Source organism: Periophthalmus magnuspinnatus, chromosome 7 (assembly GCF_009829125.3).
Source record: "Periophthalmus magnuspinnatus isolate fPerMag1 chromosome 7, fPerMag1.2.pri, whole genome shotgun sequence".
NCBI classification, from domain to species: domain Eukaryota; kingdom Metazoa; phylum Chordata; class Actinopteri; order Gobiiformes; family Gobiidae; genus Periophthalmus; species Periophthalmus magnuspinnatus.
The window spans coordinates 23,288,829-23,316,814 of record NC_047132.1 but is presented as its reverse complement, the minus strand read 5'-3'; the positions used below and the strand labels follow the sequence as shown (position 1 = coordinate 23,316,814).

Genomic DNA, 27,986 nt, shown 5'->3' with positions numbered 1-27,986 from the left:
ATTCTGAAAATGTCACAGTGTAAAATGTATTCTGTCAATTAAGAGCTTTTTTTGGGGATAGCACCACAAAATCAACACTTATTTTTCATGGTATTGTTATAAAAATGTATGTAATTTGACATTTTACACAACGTAACTTTTTCAAACTTTGGGGCTGCAGCACAATAGAAGGAGAGAGACTTGCAGAGCTGCCGTTACATTGCATGATACACTTGATTTGGAAGCTTTGTCGCTGCTGGTTTGACACACACATCGGACATTCAACACAAGTAAGCAGCTATCGTTTTTTGGGGAACTCAAGGCGCTCTTTTTTAATATAATGCACATTTGAAGGGCTTTACATAGCTTAATATACTGGGTAAAAGGCTTGAGTGGGACCACAGTAAAGCTGGATAAAGATGACATCTAATTGAGTGGAAGACAAAGAAAAAAATGCAGCCTGTTGGAATGTGTCAGACAGGTTAATGAAGTTTTCGATGGTACTGTCTATCCAAACATTTACATAAAAACGTCACCACATGTAGCAGATCTGAAAATATGACCACTTCAAAATATAGTCATGTTTATAGTCATGCAATATGGTAAACAGAAAATTCACTTTAGAATTGTAATAAGGATTTGAGTTGAGGACATTCAGAAAAATTGCAGTAGTCTTTTTCTCCAGAGCTGTATACATGACTAATTTGGCAAGAAGAAATAAAAAAAAAAACTGTTAAAAGTTGTTGCATTGCACAAGTCAGAAAATAAAGCAATACTGCATGGTTGGGCGACTGATATGAAGTGTGGCGGTTTACAGATGAATCAAGACAAGAGCCTACAAACTAACCAGCAAAAAACAACAACAAACATTACTTTTTTTTTTTCATTGTGTAGATTTTACATTCAACTGGTTTTCTCCACTTTGCCACTAAGCTACATCATACATGTTATATTCACTATAGCTTCTTGCTTATAAAAAGAAAGAAAGAATATCTTGAACAATATTGTAGAAAAAAACGTTTCCTTTTCGAGATACAAGAAGAAACCAACAATAAATCAATAAAAAGCCTCACTGTTCTCTTTACGTTGCATATTTACAAGAAAGCCCTGAAACCGCAAATCCATCTAAATCATGTCAACACTGTCTAGTGCCTCTTTCTCCACAAAACAATTATCTGATTCTCTAAACCAAAACAAGCTGGATCACTGTCAAAAAGAAAATATTGCAGGCAAGATATATTGATATAATAGCTTGCAACTTGCAACTAGCAGTGCAACTTGTAAAAGGTGGAATAATGGCTAGTTATAGGATCTTCTGCTGTAATGAGCCAGACAATGGTAAGGGATCGATTTGGCAAACTAAAGTAGAGATGCATTCACACAGTAATCTCCTCAGCCTCCTTAAAAAGCTGAATTGAATCAAAAGCAAGAGCAACTTGGGTTCGTGCTTGTACCACACAACTTCCCTGTACCACTGATATACCATTCAATACTACAGTCAAGGCCTAAGACAGCAATCAATCAATGCGGGAGGCATGTTATGGGGCAGTAATGGACAATGATGTACATTAATCACAATGAACTGTATGCAGAGCAACACAGTACAAAACTGTAAGTAAGTCAGATACTACTGTAGTAGTGTGTTCTCATCATTGGCACTTTGTGAATTTGACCTGACGAGGTCTGGGACCCACTCAGAGGGGTAGAGCTTATATGGGACACAATAGAAGGCTTTGAACTATATTTAAAAGTACAGAAACTTAACCAACTACCAGTAACTAACCCTACCCCAAGCTATAACCTAGACAATTATGTAGCTAGAGTAAATATGGTCAAGGGCTGTTGAAAGAAATAGTTGCAAAAGCCATTTTTACACTAACATTCCATAGGATTCATACATGGTGAAGATCTTACAGTATATATGGTTAGAAACCAATTTTACCTTTCATTTCAACTATATATAATCTGGACTACAGCAACTCTCTCTTTCAACATCTCTCTCTGCAACCATGGAAAACAACTGTTTCTATGACGACAGAAGTCATAAGCATCAGTCGGAGCTGTGTCTGTGTGGGGGGATGCGACTCTGGTAACCAGGAAACGCAAGTAACAAGGGCTTAAGAAAAGGGGACAAGAGGGAGTGTACATTCAAAAGGCTGGTCATAGGGCTGACTCCTACTGGGAAAAAACACTGTATATGTTAACAGGGGGCTTTATACTTATTACAAAAACTGTGTCATGCTAATACAATTGCTAATGTAATCTAACGGACTGATATTTAAAAGCTGCATTTAGGGAACAGTGAAACTCTTTAACAAAACAATCTCTGAATTTTCTACCATGTTGAATCTACCATGTTTGTCTTGTGATTGGCCAGAAGTTAATTGTAAATTAACTGCAAAAAAAGATGTTGGCCACACTGTGGTTTCATGATTTGTCGAAACGGGGAGAAAATTGACATGGCAGTTCACATTCAACATTTTTTTTAAATGAAATCCTGCATTTTTGTAATGGTGAAAAATAAAATTGAAGTAAAAACTGGGAGAACAGTGGCATTACACCATGAGGAGTTCTTCAAGGTGCTTATAACTAGGTACAGATGTAAAGAGGAAGAGATGAAAACATTTCCCATTGTTCTAAGTTTAGAAATGTGTGTTCAACTATGCTGTCTTTAGAAATGTGTGTTCACCACAGTGTCCAGGAGAGTGAATATTATTATAATGTCACAGTCAGGCGACACAGAAACAGCTGAACTCCAGTATGTATAATGCTGTGGGACGGGGGTATTACATTGGCACAGAGCTCCCACTAAAATGTACTAAATGTAACTGTGCTGGCATGTTGCATTTGGTTAACCTAGCTGTCCCTTAAACAGTGACCATGGAAAAACAGATGCTACAGAGGAAGAAATTATGTGGAACCCTTGAGAGTTTTGATCCAACTCGAAACAGTAGCTTATATATAATGCTTCTTTTGTGAACAACATGCAAAAAGCTTAGTTGCTGTCTTGAATGCTGCTTGCCAAAAAAGGAGTACGCTAACCTCTTAATTGTTTCTTAAAAATGTTTTCAAATTTATCAAAATTGTCTCAATGATATAAAAAGTCTCAGACCTGACAAAAATCCCATTTCCGTTTTTGTTTTAAGCAACCAATTTTCTTTTGATGTTTGGAAAGGTGAACCCAGTCTGATCTGCAGTTTCAGCCTCGCTGGAAGCCTCCCCTGTGTGTGAACGGAAGCGTCCACCGGGCTGTGGCCTGGAATGAGGAAGAGCTCATGTGGCAGAAATCGAGGGGTTAGTCGGTGAATCTCTGACAGGCCTTTTTCCAGCGGCAGGCCGTGCACCACATTTCCTTCTTCTCCATACCATACACTTTTCGACACTTCTTTGCCTCACCACGTGGTTTCCTGGGCAACAGAACAGGGAACAATGTTAGGACACATATATCCCGGGTTGTCCCGGAAAAAGAATAAAGAATTTAATTGACATTAGAGCATTACAACAGGTTTATGTGTAAAAATGCATAAGTCATATAAATGAAACATAATGCTTTGTACCTGGTTCCCGATGTGGCTTTAGAAACTGGTGTGATTAATGCATGGCTTTTGGTAACAGCTGCGTGTGTGCTGGGGGCAGGCTGACGCTTCTCACCAGTGCTCACAGTTCGGACATGGTTCACAGGGCCCTGTAAAAGTAGGAATTGATCATAACACTCAAGTCATACAAATGTGACAATGTCAGACTGCTATACAGTATGAGTATGTATATGAAAATATGTATTTCTACACATACAAAAATCTGTAAATAATAACTGTTCATTTGTAGAGAATGATTGATAATGATTGATAATGATTGATCCTAGTTTGTGAACTGTGTTCACAAATGATGGCAATAAAAGGATTCTTATTCTGATAAGCAAAGAGGTAGAAGAACACAGTTAATATTATGTGAGAAGAAACCTAACTCACCGGGACACCTTTGAAAATGACCGGAGGGGACTGCCATGACACACTGATGCCATTGCTGCTCTCGGTTAAAGGGCCGGTGCCGTTAGTATTGCCTAACCCCGCCAGCTCAGGAACCACTGGGATACTGACCGGTGCAGTGGCCTGGATTGCGGAGAAACGAGCCGACAAAATCAGGACAGAACAGGGAGAAATAGAAATATACAGCCATGTTAGTGAAGATTCAATACCAGCAACAGTGCTGTGCAAAAAAGAAGTGTAGAAAAATAGACCATTGGCAACAAAGCAATGTTTTTAAAAGAGTTCAATAATGAGGCATGGAAAGAAGTAGAAAGTATTAATAATAGATCTTAACTAATCACTGTAGATCCAAGCCTGTTTAAACCCTAGAGATCTTAAAATCCAGGTCTGTTTTGTACAATACCGTACAGACATTATTGCGGCATAATGTTTGATTGTGCATGTCCAAAACAGCATACAGTAGTTGAAGAAAATTTGAAGAAGATAAATGCAGCAGTGAAAATCTTGTATGTTCACAATTTGTTAAGCAACTAATAGATTGTATGACTCATAATGTCACAACCTCTAAACAATTTCAGCTCTTCTGGATCCGCATCAACAAATATTTGCAAAATGTTACTTCCCTTGCCTTATTGCTATGCACTCCCACAGCAATGTAGGAGTGATTGTGGCTGACCCGCACTGCTTTTTGCTGCATAAGAATGACTACAAAAGAACTAAGTTTGAAAAATCTATATCATTTGAGAAGGTTGCGTTGATTGCATAATAGCTCAAGTTAAATTGCTCTTAAGCTTATAAAGTAATTTTATGTGGGCTTCTGCTGCTGGGGTTTGAGTGTTTTGGAGTTACCAAGTTATAGTTTTCTACATATTACATAGAGCAGATTTTTACTGTTTTACTGTTGTTAATGTTGTTGTTTTTTATTAAATTGGTAACATTAATACGACCACGGCTAAAGTTTAAGTCTCGTCTATTATATAATCTTGTTTTAGAGTGGTTTTAGTTTTAGACATGATCTGATCCTGGATTTGTTCTGTTTTATGTTGTTGTGTCTTTAGACAAGACATTTCTCTAGAATGTATGTGGGTGGCGTGTGCAAGAATAAATGGTGGTGGACGACGGTGAATATTGGCGGTCTTATTCCATAGGTCTACTCTATGGCAGCTGCGGCTACAGTAGTAGCTTATCATCATCAAGAATGGAGTAAATGAATAATGCAAAGATAAGTATCCCTGAGCATCCAAAAAACTCACTATATTATTTATTATATTAGTCTTTAGTCTCAGTTGAACAATAATACAATTTCCTTTCACTTCTGTGAGTGCCTTACCTGGTAGGCGTGGTCAGTGCGGATGTGGCAGAGGGTGGAGGGAGCTGATTGGCTGAGCAGTGTGGGGGCATGGTTCTGAGACCCGTTCACACTGATGTGTTCCGAGTGTGGGACGTCAAAAAGGGGTGAGGGGAAGACGGGGGGAGGAGCAACCGTGGTGGGGGAGGTGGGTGTGAGGCTGGACAGGCCCTCCGTCAGACTGTCCATGTTCACCTCAATCTCTGAGTAGTAGAAGTCCTCCTCCCCGTCACTGTAGTCCGAGTCACTGTTACGTCTATGGGAAGGGGGAAAAAAAACACACACACATTTACTAATAATAAACACAGCACAGTCTATTTGATTGTCAAAATAAAAACACTGACAAATAAGAAAAGACATTTGTATGTATTGTGCTAATTATTTGCTCTAAAACTGATCAGTCTGAAATACACTTTATAGTGTTTTATACTCATATAATATTCTCTCTTGTAGCTACACAGACATGTAGTGCCTAAATGAAAACTAAGAACAGAACCTTATTTGTTTAAATGCCGACATTCATCCACCACCAGAGGGCACTATGGTCGAGTATGCAGCCTCAGAGCTAGACTCTGGTGTAGTCAGTGAGAGATTTTGAACTCTCTAAAGGGCAACATGACAGATGTTCTCACATAAAAAATGTACAATTTTCAAATAATAATATGCATAAATAATATGAGCAAATGCTAACAAAAAATCAGTTGGTCATCGGTTGAGAAGTTGAAATTAGAAGTACAAGTGTTTAAGTGTATTATTGACAGGATCAATTGTCCAGGTTTATAACAAATTATTATATTTCTTACAGTAATAGTTCTTTTTAAAAAAACTACGGAAAAGATCCAGTGTACTTTCTCATTTATAAATAAAAATTCAAACAATTGAAAAGGCTGGTGTCATACCCCAGGTGCATGGTGCGGACGTGTCGTTGGATCCCTGAGGAGGTGCTGAGGACCTTTTCACAGTTCTTCCATAAGCACTTGAACATCACCTTCATGGAGTTCTACAACAAATAAAACAAATTAATTCTTCATCCCACATCATTAATCTTTCTTAAAATAAAAGAGGTTGTTTTGATCATCCCAAACTGGTAACATGAAAAGCTTCAAGGAGGACTGCCTTTTGACAATGGGCCAAACACTACACCTCATTAGAGCAGCAAAGCCATAAAAATAGAAACTCAATATGTGACCAGTGCAGACATAGCCAGAGAAGTGGACAGGAATTGAACAATGAAACTGTACCCTCATCTGTCTCCTTGAGCACTTTCACATCGGTGACAGATTGATGACAGGATAGATGCGGTGTCTTGACCTCTTTCCTGTAGTCGGCATGTTCAGTGGAAATATATCACGGTGGGATACATTTACTGGGATGGTTTGGCCTGCAGAGGGCTCAGTGTTAAATACCAATGATAAATCAGGAGTTTTCTGGAAATATACAGCTTTGTGGTATGTGGACAGCATTAAATATAATACAGAAGTTAGGCTATAGAGGCAAGAAGATGGATAATGAGAATCTACTAGGACTGCCACTAATGATTATTTCTACTCCACATTTATCTTCACTTAAACTACTAACTACTAAACTACTAAAATAATGGTTGAAATATTGTGACTAAATGCTTCTTTATAGAGAATATTTAAGGATAAAGTGTATTATTGTTGTTTATTCCATTTTACATTGTGTTACCACTACTACTACTAATATTAATATATAGATATATTATTATATCATAACCACACATGGATAAAAGAGTGGTTATATAAAGTTGTGTTCAGAACTGTTGGCCAGTGTCCCACAGACGGGCACAGACCTGCATCACTGATAATGAATGATTGGGTGGGTGTGGATAGTAATCACCTTTCAACCAGCTCTGGTGAAAGAAAGGCAAGAAGAGACGTGAGGGTGCAGGGGAGGGTAAACAGAGTAAAGACCAGAAGAAGTTAGATGGGAGGAACAGGTTTTCTGAATGAATGGATAAAGTCTTTCCGACACTTTTGTCTTAGATAGATTTATATATGTCTGGCTATATACAAAGAAAGCTGTAAGAACATTAAAAGCAAGCCCATCTCTTCACACCTATTAAAGGTTTTTGCACATAATTGTACATGACAAGGTTACTGGACATAATTAAACAAACCACCAAAGCATAAAACTAATCCTAACATTTTCTATGGTTTTTCAGTTTCTTAGTGTAAAGAAAGAGAAGAAACCAAAAAGTAAAGCTAATCTTAATCCCACAATCATAAACCACTTAATTCCCCAAGAGATTTCTCTGCAATTTAGCACTGTTACAGTAACAGTGATTGTCATGTTTAATAATCCTCTTACACTAATGCTTGTAGAGAATCAAACAGCCTATGAAAGCCACAGCTGCAAATAGATGTGTCTTTGTCAAACCTTGCAATAAGTAATTAAGCACAATGTTTGGCTTTTTTGCCAGAAGATACCAATTCAAATTATCTGTTTCCCATGTAGCAATGGTTTGCTTAACTTGCTTAGTTTTTGTTTTTTTTAATCCCAGATGGTCATCTTGTTTCAACACTCGCCATTATCCATGCTTAGTTTCAAATAATACACATTTGTGCCCCTGGTGGCTGACTCATGTTTTTACAGAATAGTTGATAGCTATTTCAGTGTGTAATTACATGTACAATATGTCCAAGACTCAGATCCAGCACTCTCCATTGTGAGTTTTTATGGTTTCATATATTGGCGAATCAATAATCTCCACTGCTACACTGCTCCAGGGAGAGTGAATTGCAAACTCTCACATATTGTTTAGGTGCACTCCTTTGTCATTCTTTTGCTGGAGGTAACATTGAGGCACATTTCATCTTTTGTAGCTGCTACCAAAATCACTTCTCTTACCCCTCAAATCCCTCGGCTGCCGTTATACTTATGACTAAAGGGGAATAGAAGCATTTTGACATATCTTCTGGTAAAAAGAGCTGTATAACATATTCAGTGATGTACACCAAGTACTAAACTGCACGTTCCCTCTTCTCTATTTCGCAGTTCACAATAGCCGAGTTGTATTTTCAAAATGTGGGCCACTGGGACTGAAGTGTGACTCAGCGAGGAAGACGAAGACTTTGGTTACATTGAAAGCTGAGTGGACAGCATTGAAACAGCTGCAGACACCACAAGACCACAGTTGTGTCACTTTGTCTTAGGAACGTCAGAGCCATTGGGGGGTAAACTATTTAACCATATTACAACTTGTTCAGCTTTATTTCGATTTAGTTTATTCATTTAAATACAATAAAACACACCTATTTGTTTATAGTTTCTGTTAAGTGGCTACATCTATTGAAGTACACTAAATGTGAACTGTGCCAGAGTCATATTTAGTACATATATAGAAATTTAGGGCAGATTAGGGAACTCTCGTGACGGTGTTGGTACATGGTGGCTGTTTTGTTTCTCCGATACAATGCTTACTGCAGTCTTCACTACACTGAATGGAGTCGTCCACGATGATTTGTTTGTGACTCGGGTTTTTGTGAACTAGTTTCTGCCTTAAAGTGTAGGTGTGAAACGTCTTAACTCAAAAAACCTTTTATCCAGTTGACAGAACTGAATTTTTGTTTTACTATGAATTATATCTGGATGAGTAAGGGACATAGACATAAAAATCTGCTGATTAATATATTTTGGGTCCACAAAATTGCCATATAACATGTAACACTCAAAGTACTTTCAGCCGCCAAGAATCACACATTTGATGGATAGGTCCAGTGATTATAGAGTCAGATAGTTACAAGGAAAAATCTTCCATAGAATTCTGACCTCCAGCTAAATGTTAAACTACAGGCAGGTCTGGAATGTAAATGATCAACTAAACCCAACCTATTCCATCCATCCAGGGTCCTCTACATAGTATAGTGCCCTGCTATCTTCTATTGACTTTATGAAAACCATTAGCAACTTATCACTGCTCTTGAGATCTGTCACCTTTCTTTTCCTAGGTATGGGGTCCTCAAACATGAAGTGCGTGCTCTCGTGGATGTCTTCGCTGATGTCATCGGTGTTGGATGTGAGCAGGAAGTTCTTGTTTTCATTGGAGAGAGGTGGGGATGGTGTGGAGGGCACTGATTGGTCGCTGGCATCCCAGCTCCAGTTGCCGCTGGTAGAGCTGCTGTAGCTGGCAGAGAGCACCTCTTTCCATCCTCTGCTCGCTGGTTCTGGTACTGTTAAAAACCAATTCAAATGCCATCAACAGCTCATCTTTTCATGTCAGAAAAGGTACTTATTTACACATCATTATTTGTAGGCCTAAACCAAATATATTTCATAACATATATAGACTTCTTTAAAATAGCTGGTCCTATATTTAGCACAGTAATGTCAACACTGCAGCAATAATAGCCTTGCTAAGACTGGGTAAAAATACAGAGAGAACTTTGACTGTCTGCTGAGCTTGGCATAGTAAGGATGACCACAGCAATTCTCAAGTGGCAGAGGGAGTGTCAAGGCTAGATGTTTGGCAATAAACACGTGTATAAGTTTACCCTTGACAGATTATATGCTAATGCCTATTTCGGTAGCTAACAATTGATTTGACTTGAGCTGATGTAGCTGTATGTTACGGTATGTTGATGTTGCCTTGCTGTTGTTACTGTTACCTGTAGGAGCAGAAGAAGGCTGGAGCACCATTGGTGAAGTGGATAAAGAGGTCAGGACGGTTGCTGCCATCACCTCCTTATCGGCATGGCCTGACGGCTTCCTGTAAATATAAAAGAAAAATCATATTCAATAAGTAAGGTGATAACAAAAAGTAACCCATAATTTTTGGGTGGTTATATCTGTGGTAAGATGTGCTTACTATTTCCTTCTTTACTCATTCTGAATTGATAAATGCATAAACCAACAATGAGAGCACTACACTACTTGTGAACTGCAAAACTGCTATATAAATTGTCACCAGGACTAACAGAAGAATTCAGACCTGAAAAAATGTTTTGTTTTTATAAATTTACTTGGTGGTGAAGTAAATCATTTGCATTTGAATGATTTACTCATCTCTAATTGCATGATCCTTACCCTCTTTAAAAGTATGTACTGTTAACAGCGGCTTTAAATACTTGTAAAATTTTACACACTTGACACAAAAAGACCCATAACAAGGCATTAAATCACACCTGGACTTTTACACAGCGTGAAACTGATGCACAATGGGACTCAGTATTCATAAAGCTTGTATGTGCTCTGCAGCTTTAAGAGGTCCTCGTCCCGCCTCCAGACTTCACAACCAGAGTGAACTGGTTTGAGGCATTCTCTGAGCCAAGCCCTAAGCCCTGGCACCCATCCACTCACAGGCTACACACATACACACACTCACACACCAGTCAAAAAACTTCTCTCAGTAGCCCACAAACATGCAGACATTATACTGCAAACCATGACCAAAACATACATGAAGGCACTAAGCTGTTTTTAAAAACATTTTTAGTTGAAAGAGGTGCTCCCACGCTGATAAAAATGTGTTGGAAAGGAAAGCCAACTGAAGAATACAGCAGCAGATATGAAGGAGGTACTATGTTGCTTGACTGAAAAGAGGCTGATTTTGACATCTTGAATAGCGCATGCATAAAGGCTGTAGAAGACCAAAAATCTGAGATTGTACTAAACAAACCAGTAATGCTAACTGCTTTCAGCTACTATTACAGTACCAGCGAAAATTATCAGGTTACTTTACCTCAAAAAGTAGATAAAAAATAAACATTTCCACATATAAACCATACTAATCAGTGTATGAGGGAGGGGAGCTAAAATGATTAGCTGTGTCCTGTTTCAGTCATTAGCCGGGCACAAACCTGCAGCACTTTTGATATCACCCTCTATGTGTGTCTTTCATCTGACAAGCCTGTTTTACAAAGGACCAAGTTACACAGAGCCGGTAATGTGGTTCCGATTTAGGCAGTTGACAATTTGTTAAACCATCAGCTATACGCTACACTGACAGCGCTTTCTGGCACAAGTACAAATCCCAAACACTATTAAAAAGCCCTGATTCCCAAAACATTGCGGGCTTCCTGACATTGAGCTTTTTCCTTCCCGTAGCTTCCCGGCAGAGAAGCAATACTCCATAACAGCTTTTTCACATCTGTGGTGTAAGTGGTACGCTTGTCTCGTGTGGATGTGCTGCTGGGTAATAAACTGTAAAAACACATTTCAGGCAGTTGAAGAGCGCAAGCAGTCAATGCACTGTAATTCAAGAGTGGGGAAATTTACTGTTACTATCAGACTAACTTTGATATCAGTGTTACTGTTTACACCAGGCTCACAACAGATGGCGGCTACATGGGGCCATTGTGAACCAGCCTGCGATGATAGCTACGTTGTTAGTTACAGTTTTCAAAGACAGTTCTGATATTTAAAATGTGAGCTTTTTATGCTCAAACCTATCAAACTAGCCAAACACTTCATAAATACTACTAACTGTGTGTATGTATCAGTGTATTGATGGTTGGTGGCAAATTTCGGACCCAATTTACTGTACGTCAGGTTGAGTGGAGCTCTAAAGTACATGCACAAACAACACCCTGACACACCCCCAACTCTCTTTCCTCCCTCATTTTGTACTGGCCTTGGCCCGGCCAAGAACCCTCTTCTCTGGCAACGGGACAGCACATAGGCTATAGTCAACAAGCCGAACACTGGCACATACAAAAGCAGCGGAGAGAGGGAGGGGGAGAGGGAGAGAGATAAAGAGAGAGAGACAGAGAGAGGCAGAGGGAGAAGGGGCTCAGAGCTCAGCCAAGGAACAAGTAGCAACAACACACGTCTGTGGGTTCAAAATGAGCAGCCTATATAAAACAGGTGGCCAAACATGTATGGCCTTTAAGTGAACTGCTATTAATACATATAGCAAATATTGTGCAGACAATTCCCAAGACATCAAATTTTAAAAATCTGTCAATTAGGTCATTACCCACCTCTCATCACCATTTTCACTATGGCGGGTTTATTACTGTTGTTGGGGAGACTTTCTGGTCTTCCCTCTATATTTATCAGTGTACCTCTGCTCCAATTACAAACTCCCCTAGTACCAAATCATGTACCGATGGTTTTCATTTTCCATATGGGCATCATACAAGAATGTGTGCTTTACAATACAAATACTTTAAGGTATGTCACTTGTATACTATAGTCTGTTGTGCTCAAGTTAGAATGACCACAAACTACCATTTCTGATAATTCACTGTGCATATCTTTACTTTTGCGTATCATTGTTGTTGTTACGGCATTACATACAAGTGGACCTAAATTCCAATACAAAATATCGCATCAACCAGCTCTAATTGAATTTACTGTGTCTGTCTTTTGTGTCAGAATGAATGCTATTTGTTTGTTTTCCACATCTCACTTTCACTGTGGGTGTATGTATTCCTGCAACAATAATCTCTAATATCCCTGTCCGACGCTATGCTAATGCCTTTAAATAGAACTTACCCATTCACTGTGATCATGTGACAGGCATGATCCCAAACACAAGCATCAGGGAGCATTGGAGCCTAGCTTTATGCACAGTCTGTATGTACTGTCTGTTCTTGTCTGCCAACTTCCTCAAACAGCAGCGTTAGCAGCACACAACGTGATTTTAATAACTGAGCAAAGAAGCAAGACAGTGTCACAAGCAAAATAAGTAAACAACACCACTTTCTATTTCACTATGTCACTGGGCGCTCTCTCTATCTTTTAGTTATTTGTTGCTCCATCTGTCTAAACACAAACAGATGCAAATGCAAAATTGTTGGACATCCTAAAATAGACTTTATGTTTTTAGTCATGTGGCAGATATTTCTTTAGGCAAATATTTGGCATCAGTTTTAAGCTCAAACCGGTGTGCTGGTACAGTCAGTGATAAGGGTTACCAATCAAAAACATTTAAACGAATAACCTACACATTCTGTAAGGTGATGGTATATTTAATCTTTTATTTATGATTATGTGCTGTGTGTGCTTGGTAGTAAGTAAGAAAGCGATTAGCATGTTTCAGTCCAAAATAGTTGTGAATAAAAAGTAGGCTACTGGTCTGGCATGAACTACACAATTCCTGATAGAGACACATATTTGATCTTAACATTTCTGAACTTTAACTTTTATAGGGGATGAAAACACAACATACTAATTTAGAGTGTGTCGTAGGTGTGGAGATTGCTTCCCAAAACCCTGCTTTGGTCCACTATCAATATGACAGGTGCAACAGTGGATTTACCATCAATCAGAGGGTAACACTGTTATTGTGTCCTTGGGCAAGACACTTTTCAAAGTCTATTCCAGTGACAATGTGTGGCTAGCCTGGTTGAAATAGGAATGACAATATATTTACAAAACTGGCCAAAACACCAAGGACTTGCTTCCCAATGTGGTAACCCTCGATGGTGATAATGATAAAAATAAATCACAAATGTTCTTATGTAGCTACAAAGATCAGAAGTACAAATGTTGTGTTTTGCCTTGTAGAAAACTGGCAAACTAGAAAATATGAAACATGAAGGAAGAACAAACTCCCTCATTTGTAAAAGCTGAGGCCATTAGAATTGTTTAGACCCATGTAGCCCATGGACCCACTGTGCAGCACAGACAACTGCACCACCCGCCCCTATTAATAGCTCCCCTGCTGGAGCTCAGTGGTTCCCCGTCTTGCTTCTGTACTGTATTACGTAATATCCCCCTAGCCGCTACATTACCTCTCACTGTATGTAGGCAGATGGTTACGACAGGCAGGAGCTAAATAGTATAAGTGCAGCTATAAATTCCAGTCTCCTATTGTGCACTGTACAGAGATTCGCATATTGATTAGGCAGTGGTTTTATGACATGTACTTTTTCCAAATGCTCAGCAAGACACTTCACTGTTGATGTAACTGTAGATACGTTTTAAGTAGAAGACTGTTTTGCCAAAAGATACCCCAGCAAACTACTCAAATAATTACCTTAAATTTGTATTCCAGGTGCACTTCCTTCTATAAGGGGCCTTGTTATTACTACCACTAGACAGATTGATTTGGTTTTCATTGTACTATAAAGTGCAGCATAGAGTAATTAAAATATCATCCCTATAGGTAGAGCGCTTGCCATGTTCCTATCTGCGTCGTTCTCTATCGCGCTGCTTGTACACATCGTGTTGGCCCTCAGTGCAGTCCCGGCGCTCACACCCCCTAGAGAGAGGCAGAGGCTGTTAGGCAGGTTTCTTTAATGTGGGCTCTGAGTGTAATGGCCATTCAGGAGTAGCACAAAAAACCCTCTCTTTCTCTGGATCCTCGAATGCAATCTGTAGCCTTAAGGCAGAGAGCAAACAACAGTTAGCTTTGTACTGCTGAAATAATACGACAGACACAGAGCAAAAAGCATGAATCTCTGTCCATATGATGTCTAGATCCCACACAGACCTGTAGGTTATATGTTATATCTTAAGTAAACAGCAGTATTTTATGTTATGCTGTTATAATGGTAATGTATTTACTATGTACTATGAACACACATGCTCAATATAATACTATGGAAATATAATATAGTATCATAACATTACTGTAATGAATAAATACAACATCTAATACAAGGGCTTAAAACGTCTCAAAATTTGGTTTCATAATTAGTAAGGCCATGGTCAGCACTTAGTTTGCAAGACAAATGTTGTTTTTCCACTTATTATACTGAAAGACACCGTCCATTTGGTTACGGTTTTACATAAAATCTTAGAGTGACTTGCAAACTAGATAAATAACATTAGCAACAACAACAAAAGATGGGGCAATAGAAATTTCGCTCAAGCCCATCCAGTGATGGTGAACCTTTTCTACTAAGAAAAACAAACAAGATCAGCCTTTTGCCTCGGCACACTGCCTCTTTATCAGAACGGGCGTCTTCTTTCATTTGAGTCATCCCATCATGTGGCCTGTGAAGTCAGAAATATTTTCACCAAAACATTTTATTCAGTTCAAATCACTTGACGAAAATAATTATTTGTTTTGCAATGGTGTGGCAATCCCACCACTATCTGTATAGGTCGATGTCATGTGAACATCTGATCTGATTAGGGAAGAAACAACTGAACAAATTAATTATAGAAATAATTGCTAAATAACTTACAGAACAGAAAGGCTGTTATTTGCACTATACACAAACTCCAAAACATGTCATGCCCTGAAAGAAGAGGTTTTATAACTTTGTAGAGTCCAAACTTTGGTGTTGTTTTTTTTCACAGCTGATTATACACTAACATATATACGGTCCAAAGTCAAGTGGTCACTTGCAACACTCATGTTCTTCCTCATTCCTCACATCCCACACACTGGCCTGTTCACAGACATGCCCCCTGCTGCCATCACAAGCCGGAGCAGGCCTCCACTCAGCTTCCTGCGTTTTGTAAAAGCAAACCTCTCTGCTCCACTGCCTTTCATAGAGCCAAATATCTTTAGGGCAGCGTGGGGCAGACACAGGGTTTCAGCCAGTGAAAGAAGCTGATCCTAAAGGAGAAGAATGTGCAAGGGCTGAAAGGGAGAGCACTGAGGATTAAAAAGTGTTGCTGATATGAACAAGACTTCAGACTGTTGACTACAGTGCAAAATGTGAACACAACTAGATGTTCATTGTGTTATTGTACAAGGCCTATTTGTGAAATTTGTGACTTATATATAAAAATAAATAAATAAATAAATAAAAAACATCAATAATACAATTTATTTGTAAATTAGTTTGATCTAAACGAAATCAGGCAGTATATATATATATATATATATTTTACCTTTATCTATTTAAAAATGTATCAAGGAGGGGTATTATGCAAAATAGATTTTCCATGTTAATAACATTGTTCCCTCATCAAAAACATGCCTGAAGAGGTTTTATATGCCATCCATGCATGTTTCAGTAATTTAGCAATCTCTCCTAGGTCAGATTCATACCCTCCTTATGTTTAGCTGTAAGATTCTGTCCAATACTCAGCCCACAAGCCTATGTCATCTATGCTCCCATGTGACAATTTTCGATAAATATACAACTTGTACAACTCGACAAACCTGATGTGATGTGCAGTAATTTAATTAGCGGAATGCACGCTGACTTTGTTGTCATAGCGCTCTGAAGGGGGAGTGACTTAGCGCAGAGTGCAAAGAAAGGGGAGACTCAGGCGCTCTCCTCGAACTTATTAAACATGTTTTCGGTGAATATTGCATTTTCAGAATAATAAAAGTTGACATGGTGATCTAAATATATTATGTGTTATGTTAATACCCAATATTTATTTATTGTATTTATTTAACCTTTATTTTACCAGGTAGGTCGGTTGAGAACCAATTCTCATTTTCAACGACGACCTGGCCAATAGAAGTAATAGAAGTAAAATAGTAAAATACCTTTAAGCAAATTAACTTACCGAAGACCTACTATAGAAGTAATTGTTTGACCGGTCAAACAATTAAAAAAAAATTTAAAAATCACAGACTAGTTGACTTCTAAAATACTGGTTAGTTGTAATCCTAGTATTATGACATGTTCCACACTTAACCGTGCCTCTCATGGGTCTATAGCAGTGTAGCAACATCTCCAGTTCAGAATCGTCCAAGCCTTGCCAGTGGAGTACTTAAGAGCTTGTCATCTCAGTTTTTATTTTCTCATAAAACAAAATGTGTGCATAGGGAGTAAACTGTTTCTCCGCCAAATCCAAACTTGCTTGTTGTTTTAATAGCAGCTTGGACAAATGTGCATCATTAAATCCGTTCATAAGCAGTTCAAATACTGTTACAACTGTGGACATAATTAGTACAAAGCTTTACACGCATAATTTGACACTGTTTATCTCTGCGTCATTAACACAGCATTAAAATATGTGCAGCTGTTCACAATTTGGTTGGTGTGCTTTTAAGATTTATTTTACACATTTATGAATTATACTTCCTTCAGAATCATCCACATATTCATGTCGAGTATAATGATGAAAAATCTTATAGTTCAGTGGTAAATGCTACAATAGTCACTACACTACACTTAAAGGTGCACTTAAGGTGGAGACGAGCAAGTGACAACATCAGGCAAGTTAAAGGTCAGATCTGTGGAGAAGCAATCCCACTCACAGAGAGAATGCCAAAGTTAAATGCTGGATACACATTGAATGCTACACCGTCAAACATTTAGACAAGCAGGTGACAGACCCCAAGCAGAAAGATTACGTAGTGTACCATAAATGTTCTTAGCGCTCACAGAGTTTTGATCACGCATGCTTTAAAGAAGTGTATCACATCATTGAGTTAACAAGACCCAGTGAATAGCACCTTTTAGCCAAGTGTATTTGAGGCCAACTCTATCCAGCTTTATATCCATGGATACAAACAAACAATTTTTCTGATTTTATAATAGTTGCATGATAAAGTAGCCCTTGAGCCCAACAAAGGCATCAGCATTGGACAGGGCTCTTCAGTTCTTCGAGGGTAGAATCTTGTTGAGTAACAGCAAGAGTGCAGGGACTTAGAATAACAAGTCCAGACTGAGAAATACCAGCTCTCTCCACACACACACAGACAGGCCATGCAGACATGTATAGTAGACGAAAATGCAAACAATAAACAGTAGTGAACACTTAAATGATAGGCTGTTAAAATAGCAAACCAATTGAGACTGCATTGCATCATGGGCTGACACTTAAACTCAATGCACACTGACATCTTGGCATAGTCAGATAATGGATGGCCTTTTATTTTATTATTTTGGGATTTTGACCAGTACACATTTCAGCTTCCCAGTCAGACAGGCAAACTTTCACTTCAAAACATAAGGTTTGTTAACTTTGGCCTAAATTAAAGTGGGACTAAACACCTAAACTCTTCCCGCAACCACATTTTAAATAGAGCTACAAAACTGAAGGACTAAAGAGTGAGGGGGGAGGAGGGGCAGGGTGTGGCGGTATGAGGAACACTGTGATTGGTCTAAAAGGTATCGTCACTTCACTTCAGGTATCCTCACCCTATGATGTCACCAATTACTGATGATTACAGAGGCCACTGAAGGCAGCACAAACTTGGATTTAGGTGTTTGTTTTTTTTTTACCAGAAAGCTGCAAACATACCATATACACAGTTTAGTAACAAAACAAAGTGGATTTAGTATTTAGTTCCACTTAAATTGATGAATTTAAATAATCATTAAAAGTTATAACCTTGATAGTGCATGAGAGATTTACACTCATGGTTTGGAGCAGTTGCAACCTCGCTCTTACACTGTGCAGAGTTCACTGGGATGAACTCCGGTGAAAAAATAGCATGTGTGACAAAACACATGTCTGCACTTTTTCAGCTCTGACCACTGGTAAACATTAGGCCTGTCACAATTACAAATTTTGAAGTTTGATATATTACTGAAGTAAAGAAAGTCAATAAACGATAATACTGAAACAAATTTATGCCACTGACACAATAAGAGCAGATTCAAACCACAAAAGCTATTCTAAATGTGCAATATTGTAAAAAAAAATATATGAGCTGCAATAAATAAATAGCATAAACACTTTAGTACTTAGTTTGCATCTGTAATGAGTCACAGAAGATAATAATTCAACCTTTTATGGCTTAAATCTTATTATATAGCCAAAAAATAAACAAAAAATGTCCCAATAGTGCAATGAAAATTTACACACAATAAGTGCTGACACCCCCAAAAAATATTGTTCCAGTTTCATATATTGAACAGTAAGTCAACATAGTAATTATCATGACAGGCCTAGTTCACAGAACTTTGTGCAATTAATTTATAGTATTCAATCGCTCACACAGATTTTAAAAGAGCACTGTCAAAACTTTAGTTATTATTATGCTTTACTCATTTGCCTCCTCTGCTCCCTGTGCCTCTGTAACCCATCTGCCTCATATAATTATAGTGAACAAAACACTGTGTCAACACAAGCTTGTATATATACAGCCACAGAGTTGATTTCTGGTCCAAACCGGATTGAGGCAGATTGGACATCAGCGACAAGAGGCCAAATCCAGTGTTTCTCGAGTTTTGGAAATCAACGTCAGAGTTCAGGACATACCAAAGTCACAAATGCATTTTTTTTATGGGAAATTCAGGTTATTCTGCAAAATACAGGACTTTTAATAACTCATCTCCCAGTTAGCACCACAGCTCTAAGCAATATCAAGCAAAGATCAAAGGATGTTTCCCTCCATCCCCCAGATATTTCAGTCTTGGCAGTGGTCGCCAAAGCCCAAGGTTGTTCTTCTTGGCTTTGCATCATTCTTGCTCAAGTGTAGCCAAAGTTGTACATTTAATTTGGACGAGTCATTTAAAGCTGTGCAGACTTCCCATGATTACCGAAATATATTTTGGGATAGTGAGGAGTGAAAAAAACTATGAGATAAATTCATCCTTGTCTAAACAAAACTTTATAGCACAGGGAAGGACACCACGGACTCAGTGTTACTGCTGAAAAACAAATGTCGTGGATAAAAAAAAAGAAGTTGTCAGCCACATCCCCTTCCTACTTCAAATTAGAGAAGAAATGCACGCTTAATGTTCAAATGCAAAAAATGTAACTATAAATCATTTTGGTAGATTTAATGAAACTACAACTCATATCTTGGAAATTTGCTAAATATAAAACAAAATATAAATATAAAGTTGCACCATTTTCTAAAGTGAAAAGAACACTGTTTTTGTTTCATGACAAAGAGCAATATATTTTTGGTTTATAGGTATCAGCATTATGTTTGCTGAATGTAAATCTACCTATGTCTGTCTCATTTAAAGAGAAAATACTTCAGGCTTTTAGGGTAGGCAGAGTAAAGGGGGATTGTATGAGCTTAAGGTGGGACTTAAGAGCTTTATACAGCGAGGGTGTGGTAGATTGTTTATTCAAGCTTAATTGTTAAAGTGAACCCTTTTGCCACTGTTGTCATTTCTGATGTAATAAGACAAGCTTTAGTTTGTGGTCATACTGATATAAATCATTTCTTCATAAAACTGAATTTGCTCAACACAAAGTTCTACTGAATTCTCCATCCACATCTTTTATCTGCAAAAAAAACCATGTAAGAATCAAGTACACTATTAACATAACGCTTCATATATTGTACTGTATAACTCTTCACTGCAATAAGACAAAATTACTTTTTACTTTTAAAAATACTTTCAAACTACATAACAAAATCAAGCCAAAGCGTCACTTTTCAAGGTAAATGGGGGTTTAGTTGGAAAGTGTTTTCGATTGGACTACACTTTATTTCGCTAGTATTTTCTTTGCATTCATATACCAAAAATACGGCAGCACCAACATACCAGCGGCAAAGATTTCACCATGCTAACAGCCTGCTCCCAATTTCACTTGTCTGTGGCAGACACTTGGATGACTTATGATAACGTTGTGCAAGACTTTGAGCAACTACGTGTTTGAGTGCATGAAGCAAGTTAAAAAAGAGAAACAAAATCCACAATAGTCTAAGTGTAAAAATTCAAAGGACCATGTCTTTAATGATTTTGGTGAGGACCATTATCCAGATCAATGGAAAGAACATCTACCCCCAGGCCATCAGAACATACTGTTTTAAAAATATGAGGCAAGCCTATACAGTCAACAACATTATGTAAGTATTGCACTCTTTAATGGTTAATCCACCTGTAGTAATTTTGTTTTATTACTTCTGTCTGGTTTCAATTGCAGACTATCTAATCAAGTGTATGGACAGTCATCCTCAGGACACATTTTTGCTCATATTAAATGCTCTCTTTATGTAGATTAATGTTCTTAATAGTCATGTATTTGGATTTAATTTGGATTCAATGATTACGTGTTTGGATTCACCAGCGACACATATCCTTACATACAAAGAACTGACAGAGCATTGAATATTCCAAGCAGATAGACGGACCATTGTTCTAAAGGCTTCATCTACTTTGGATTTGAGAAGGATTTGGGAGTTTCTGCTTGAAGGAAAAGAGCAAAGGGCTACAGGCCAGAAGCCCAACTGATACATGGACATGGTTATAAGAAGATAAGTGAAGGGAATGTGTATTTTTTATTACTCATGTCAAACGAACTTCATCTGCCTCCCAGTATCGGGATGTTTGCATATTATTTGGTATCTTTCCACCCGGTTAAAAATTCCATGGAGCTGAAGAAATCCACGTTTTGTTTTCTAGTGGAACTAGTTTTTTATCCTAGAGTTAAAAGTTAGAACCACAGTAATTTGTTTGTCTTAGTTTCGTCTTAGTTATGTACTTCTTTTTAATTCCTAAATTAATCAAATTTTTTTCTACATTATTTGGAAAGTTTTACAAAGCACAAAGTGTACACAGCGCTTTAACTGGCTTAAGATAAGAATGATTCAAGGTTTTTTTTTGTTTTTTGGTTTTTTTCCACAGAAATGTTGTGCAAATTCAAGTGGCTGCACAGAAAAGTGGAGTTAAAGAATGGAAAGATGAATCTCTAAATGCTACTGGAGCAGAACAAGGGCCTTATGTAATGTATTAGTGTGGGTGAGCCAGAGATAAAAAAAAAATAAAAATACTGCAGCAGAGCCAAAAGCTGTTATTTCCCACAGTGTTTCTGTTAAGTCAGACCAATGCCATACATGTAGACATGTAAAACACAGAGACAGCATGTGTACGAAGGGAGGTAGTATTTGTGTCTCCTAACAACTACAGTAACAGACACTTTTCCATTTATGGTTCTTCCTTGTTTCCATGATTATTTACATTGTAGATTCTCACTGAAGGCATCAAAACTATGAATGGACACATAGAATGTAGCAAACAAAACCTTAAAAATAGACAGCTTATGCTATGACCTCTGCTTTACACTTTTGGCATTTCTTGACCCTGATCCGGGACACCTGTGAAGTGAAAACAATTTCAGGAGACTTTTTTCTTTGCTACATAATTCTATATATCTTACATCCGATGTCTCCTGTGTGTCAAATGTAGAAAGTGGTGAACTTAAGGAAAAAATACTTTTGACTGGTAGTGTATATTATGATTTTTTATTTTTAACTTGAGACTAAACTGGGACCTAGGTAAAAAAAAAAATAAAAAATTAAAATACATCACCAAACAAGAAAAATGGACCGATTCGAATAACTTTCAGAGCAGAAAAACATAAATAAACATGGCTGTCAATTGAACCTATCAAAATACCATAGGAAAAAACATGCAAACCACCAGTGGGACCCAAACTACACAAGAACCTCACTATGCTATTCCTGATTTTTCTTTTTGCTGCAGAGAACAGAGATACATTCCTTCCTCTCCCTCCTCTGTTCAGTTACAAAATCTGACGGTCCTAAACTAACAGTGGGAGATTAATGTCTCATTTACAATGCAAGATACAAACACAAGTTACAGCCATTTCACCCAGTTTCTTTCCTCATTAGTGTGAATCTGTGTTCAGTGAATTGAAAATGTGCAAGTAATTAGACTTAATGTAGATTTTGTTTCACTGTATGACACAAACTACTCTGCTGTGACTTGTACATGATTTCACCCAATATGTAGAAAGCTGAAATGTGAAGTTCAGAGCAATTTGCACAGATTGGACTTGGCTTAAACCAGTTTTAAATGTACAATCTTAATATGTGTTTTGGTTAAGAGTTTTGTAATCTCTGTTTACGCACACTGGACTAAACTTGTTCATTTATTGATAAACCAAAAAATCTAGTTTATCCTGTGAAACAAAAATGAAATTGTGGCTTTGAGATAGTCCATCTTGCTGCTACATGGAGACAGAAAATCTCCTATGTTAGATAATGAGCTGTCTAACACGATCCGCTGCGGCTGTAAATTGCCTGTGCAGCACATAACCTAGATCCGGAGGGCCGACCTGGCGGACATGCCAGATGCCTGCCTGACGTGTCCTGGTTTGACCCCCCTCCTCCCCTCCCACTCTCATGACTCCATTCATTCAGCATGACCTTTCACCCGGCGCTTGTGTCAGCGCTGAAGATTTAACCCTTTTGGAGCCTGGAAGGAAGTTAAGAGGTAAAGGGGATAACGACTTAAGAAAACACATTAAGCAGGTTTATGGTAGATCATTAAGAAAAATGATTGGGAGTATTAATTAAAAATATACTGTATATTGAACTCTATACACAAAACAAATAAACTATTATAAATTATAATTGGATTTAGTCTAATAATAGCCTGGGGATAGTTGCGATATATTCTGTAAGTTAAGTCTGTTGTGCCAGAATTATTGGGGATGTCTGTATTGTCTCTTGACGGTTAAAAAGAGCACAAATGTAGAAGGTGGGGGGTGGTTAGCTGCTCCCCTGACTCTGACCTTCAAACCGGTTGTAATGTGTCCTCTGGGGGGTGAGGCTGGTTAGAGGGGGTGGAGAGGTAATGGACTGTGCTTGAGCTTGTCTCCTTCACAACGCCTGTCTGGACTTTTAGCCGAGCATGTCCTGAAGCCAGTGAGTCATAAGAGTTGAACCAGCTGAACTGAAGAAGCGGCTTGGATGAGCAGTGAAACGTCTTCACTCCTACAACGTTTTGTCCAGTTGACAGATTTAACTTTGGCTTTTACTATGGATCAGACCTTGACGACTGAGGGATTACACAGACAGTTGAACCAGCTATTCTAGGGCAGCATGCAGGCCGGCATGCAATTTGTTTCTTAAAAATTGTGATAACTTTGTGATGGATGATGATTTAGATTTCAAGAGCTACGGTTTAGTACTCAAAACTAGACCAGTTATGCTACTAAATTATGCACTGACTGTAATAAGACTGTAAGGTGATTGCAATGCTGCTAATATTGGACTGCATAAAATGTTTTCTTGGCCAAATGTAAAGGTTTTTGCCCTAAATGCTTCTCTGTAGTTCTTGTTAAAGTCAGTCTAGTTCCATTCATGGAACTGGTCTAGTGACAGTAGCTGACCAAGGACAGATAAGAAAATACATCATTTAACATAAAAAACAAAGCCCTTTAGTCCCAAACTGTCTTTTTGTTCTCTCAATTTGCTCTTTGTTGTATTATCAGTGCAGCGGAAGACGGTGCTGATGAGTATTGACAGGTAGTCAAAGCTCAGCTCTTCAAGGCAGTGAAACAAAGAAACATTGAACAAGGACAAATATCTGCTGCTGATTCATAGAATGTTCCAAAATTGGTTCCTGTGCAAACTTCAGACATATTGGTAGTTATTTTTCTTTCTGGTCCATGCCTGGACATGCCCTCAACACAGTGACAGTGCAGCAAATTGGCTAGTGAGGGCGTAAATGCAACAAAGTCACAATATTTTACCTATATTAAGTAAGTTATTCAGCTTCAAATGACCTTAGCAAATAATTAAAGCAAGAAGTGGAAATGTATTTGTTAATGTCATGGCAACATATACCAATGATTATCAACATAAAAATGTTAATTTTAGTGAATCCAACCACCGTCACACATTTATAAGATAACATGTAAATTGAAGTTAGAGAAAGCTTGCAAATCCAATTTGACACTTCTTTTCCTCAAATTGTTCAGCCCTAGAGGCCTTGATTGAAAATTCTTTTTAACAAAAACAAAATTAACAGCTTTTGCTGTGGATGAGCCCAACGCGAAGCAAAAATCACAGGAGCCTGTAGTCACTCATTCCAAACAGAAAAGCTCGGCTGAGGTAGTAAAGACAGGGAGTTAATCTAAAGGTCACTGGAACAACAAAGCGCCTTGGCAGAGATGACCAAAGTGTTATAAGGTTATGCAATCTATCGAGCAGCTGTGTAATGTCAACGCACAGTCTGTTACGGTGGTGCCGAGGAATAGACAGGGTTTAATCCTGGATTCAGAGTCAAGAGCAGCAGCAGATGACAAGTATGTTTATGTAGCGCTAGCACACACTTTGGTCTGAAAGCAAGTTCTGTCTTGAGTGGGACCCCAGAGACCTGGTATCATACATGACCGGTGGCACATGAAGTGAAAAGCAGAAGGTGTCAGATCACAGGTGGGTATTTTAGAACACAGAGTATATATGAGACAAAACATAAATCTGTAGAGTTAGAATAACTTACAAATTTGGGCAGATACATTCTTAAGGAGTGCACAAAAGATTTTACTTCAGTCACCACACTTTCTCCCAAAGAAATAAACATGAATGTACTGAAACATGATAAATGTAGTTCAAATATATACACATGCATACTTAACTAAAATAGCTATTATATTATATTATATTAGAGTCTATTTTTGTTTATTTTTAAGTCTATTTTTTAAATTATTTTAAGCTATTTATCTATTATCTTATCTTATTGCATGTACCATTTTCCTTCTGTTCTTTAACTGTGCGGTGCAATACTGAAATTTCCCCACTGTGGGACTAATAAAGGCATATCTTATCTTATTCAGACAGACAGCTACTCAATCTATGTGTTAGTCTCCAACTTGGATAAATAGAAATCACTGCATGTTGTTATTAAACAACAACATTAAAGTTAAGGGTACCAACATATTAAGCACATAATACCCTAAATATATGCCAAACACCTTTTCATGTCACAATGGTTAATGTAGAGTGAGACAGAGACACTAACCAATAAATGTGTAAAATCAACAAAGGCACCGCCTCCAGCCTCTCCTGGCTCTTTTCCCTGTTATATAATCATGTATCAGAGCAGCAGGCCAGACTCTTCATGCATTCACCCTAAAGAACCGCCAGTACATATATGCTTAGTAAATGTTGTATTGTGTAATCTGAGAATAAAAATATGTGAAGCAACAGAAGAAGCAAAAGCCCCCTCTGGTTGTACATTTAACACACTGAGTTTGGGTGTATTAACCATAGCAAACTTTCATTGTTGTGTTGTTTTGGTGTAACATTATTGAATGCAAGTATATGGAACAATTTCTTGTTTTATACCCATTATTTGCTTTCTCTTATAGTTCTTCTCTCCCCAAAAGCATATTATAAATCCACTAAGGAAGAAACAAACCAAACATGTGGTCAGTTGACCATTACGCCCACACAATATTCATATCCGATCCACTGTACACTCACCGCCACAGGCTGAATTCCGCTTCTACTAAAGCCTCCCTTGAAGAACTCAACTGTTTGCATTGCATTTTTACTGTGTAACTACTAAAGACACACATATAGCAGATCCTATACCCTCACATATTATTCTCAGTTCAAATGAGGTGTTAATACCTGTTCCTGGGCACTGGTATATGGCAGGAGTGGGGCTGTCTTTCTGTTGGGGTTGATCCTTGCCCATGTCCCAGCTCGGCCTGGTTCCCTGGGTTCCTGATGTCCAAGTGCATTAGTCCTCCTGGTACCTGCCCATTGACCCCTGGGCAGTGAAAGGTGCTGGCCTTCCTGAGAACCTCTACAGAACCAGCATTGTTTTGGTCCCCCCGGCCCATCTACAAAGAAATAGCAACATCAACATTTGGGGTAATGAGAATACAGTGTGCAGATCTTATTACATTGTTATAAATGTATTATGTTCATATTAGTGTTAGCCTACATCGAAGAAGCTATTGCTGACCAAAACTTTTTGGTGCTTATAAGTTAATGAGTACTGTAGTGTGCACGCATAAAGATTGCTGGAGAAAGTACCCTTATGGGCATGTGCCGAGGCAAAGCTTGGAAGCTCTCGCCGTAGCTCCACCCCGGTGATATGGGGGAGGGGTATGGTTAATAGTTTGAAGTCCCTGCCCCCGTTTTCTGTAAACTTTGTACACACCGCTTGAGTCGCCGCCATTAAAAAACTGTTCGTTCTCAACGTAGTTCATTTGTTTTTTGTCATTCTCGCCGGTTTACGAAGATTTGTCAAAAAGTGGAACAGAGCACCAACTCATTAAGACACTTTGCGCACCAAAGTAGCCGAGGACTACAACATTTGTGCTGTCACTAAAGCGTTCACTAATGGCAACTGTAAAAATGAAATAACCCCGTGGAAATAACGGACTTTAAAGTGATTATTGCGCAGCGTAATGACAGTGTTAGATCCTCGGGGCTGGAGCTGTTTGTAGACTTTGTTTAGGAAACGCGCACATAGAAAAGCACGACAGTTACCTTCACTGTGTCGTGCAATAATCGTTCCCCCGAAGACAGTCCGTTCCCTTTTGTAGAAGTTTCCTCGCCTTTGCCCTCAGCTGCTGGATCCAATACAAATGTGTAAAGGACGGAGCCGTGGCTGTACGCCGGCGTGTGGCCGTGTTTATCTGGGCTGTCGCGGAGCACAGGGCGGCCTGTCCGAAAGCTGTAGTCTACGCCACCGACCCTTGACTTGTCCATATATCTGGAGTCCATGTTCAGACAGAGCGAGTGATTAAAGAAATGAAACCAGCTTTTCGATGGTTTTAGTGCAAACTGCTGGAATTAGATGCATTTATGAAGATTGTCGAGAGTAGATGTGAATTGTCTTTGCTCCAAACTAGTCTACATGTAAAGTTCTTCAGCCGCCACTACCACCACCACCACCACCACCACCCAGGATATCCAAAAGCCGCCCGGTCAGAAGGATAAAAGATTGTTTTGCCTCTTTCCTCCAAAAGAATACCACGCCCCCTCCGAAGCGCTCCCATTGGTCTGTGGCGCGCACAAATGTTCCACTTTGGCACGCGTCCACGGCGAGGCGCGTCCTGATAGGACAGTGTGTCTCTGTCTGTCAACAGTCTGCACCAATGAGGAGCGTTTAAGGAGGAATGGGAGAGGAAGAGGGGCCTGTCCTTCACTCACCGGCCGGTGTTTGTGG

General features: G+C 38.6%; 1 protein-coding gene across 2 annotated transcripts; it reads right to left on the bottom strand.

The window, feature by feature from the left end:
- Positions 1-111: 111 nt before the first annotated feature.
- On the bottom strand, positions 112-27,787 carry slc2a4rg (SLC2A4 regulator). Of its 2 annotated transcripts, XM_033969190.2 has the most exons (9): positions 27,305-27,787; positions 26,435-26,649; positions 9,942-10,042; positions 9,271-9,506; positions 6,213-6,313; positions 5,296-5,569; positions 3,948-4,088; positions 3,537-3,664; positions 112-3,386 (listed from the first exon to the last, which is right to left on the bottom strand). In XM_033969190.2, the coding sequence occupies exons 1-9, from the start codon at positions 27,539-27,541 to the stop codon at positions 3,275-3,277; spliced, it is 1,545 nt and encodes a 514-aa protein (XP_033825081.1). In that variant the 5' UTR covers positions 27,542-27,787; the 3' UTR covers positions 112-3,274. The 2 variants fall into 2 exon arrangements, with proteins under 2 accessions (XP_033825081.1, XP_033825082.1); XM_033969191.2 differs by lacking the exon at positions 3,948-4,088 and having other exon boundaries at positions 27,305-27,779.
- Between the last annotated feature and the right edge of the window lie 199 nt (positions 27,788-27,986).

Excerpts from the sequence above, each read along its gene's own strand:
- slc2a4rg (XM_033969190.2), bottom strand. The coding sequence starts at position 27,541 with ATGGACTCCAGATATATGGACAAGTCAAGGGTCGGTGGCGTAGACTAC. Across the intron at positions 5,570-6,212 it reads GTCCGCACCATGCACCTGGG|ACGTAACAGTGACTCGGACT; the intron begins GTATGACACCAG and ends CCCTTCCCATAG. Across the intron at positions 4,089-5,295 it reads GCACTGACCACGCCTACCAG|GCCACTGCACCGGTCAGTAT; the intron begins GTAAGGCACTCA and ends TCCGCAATCCAG.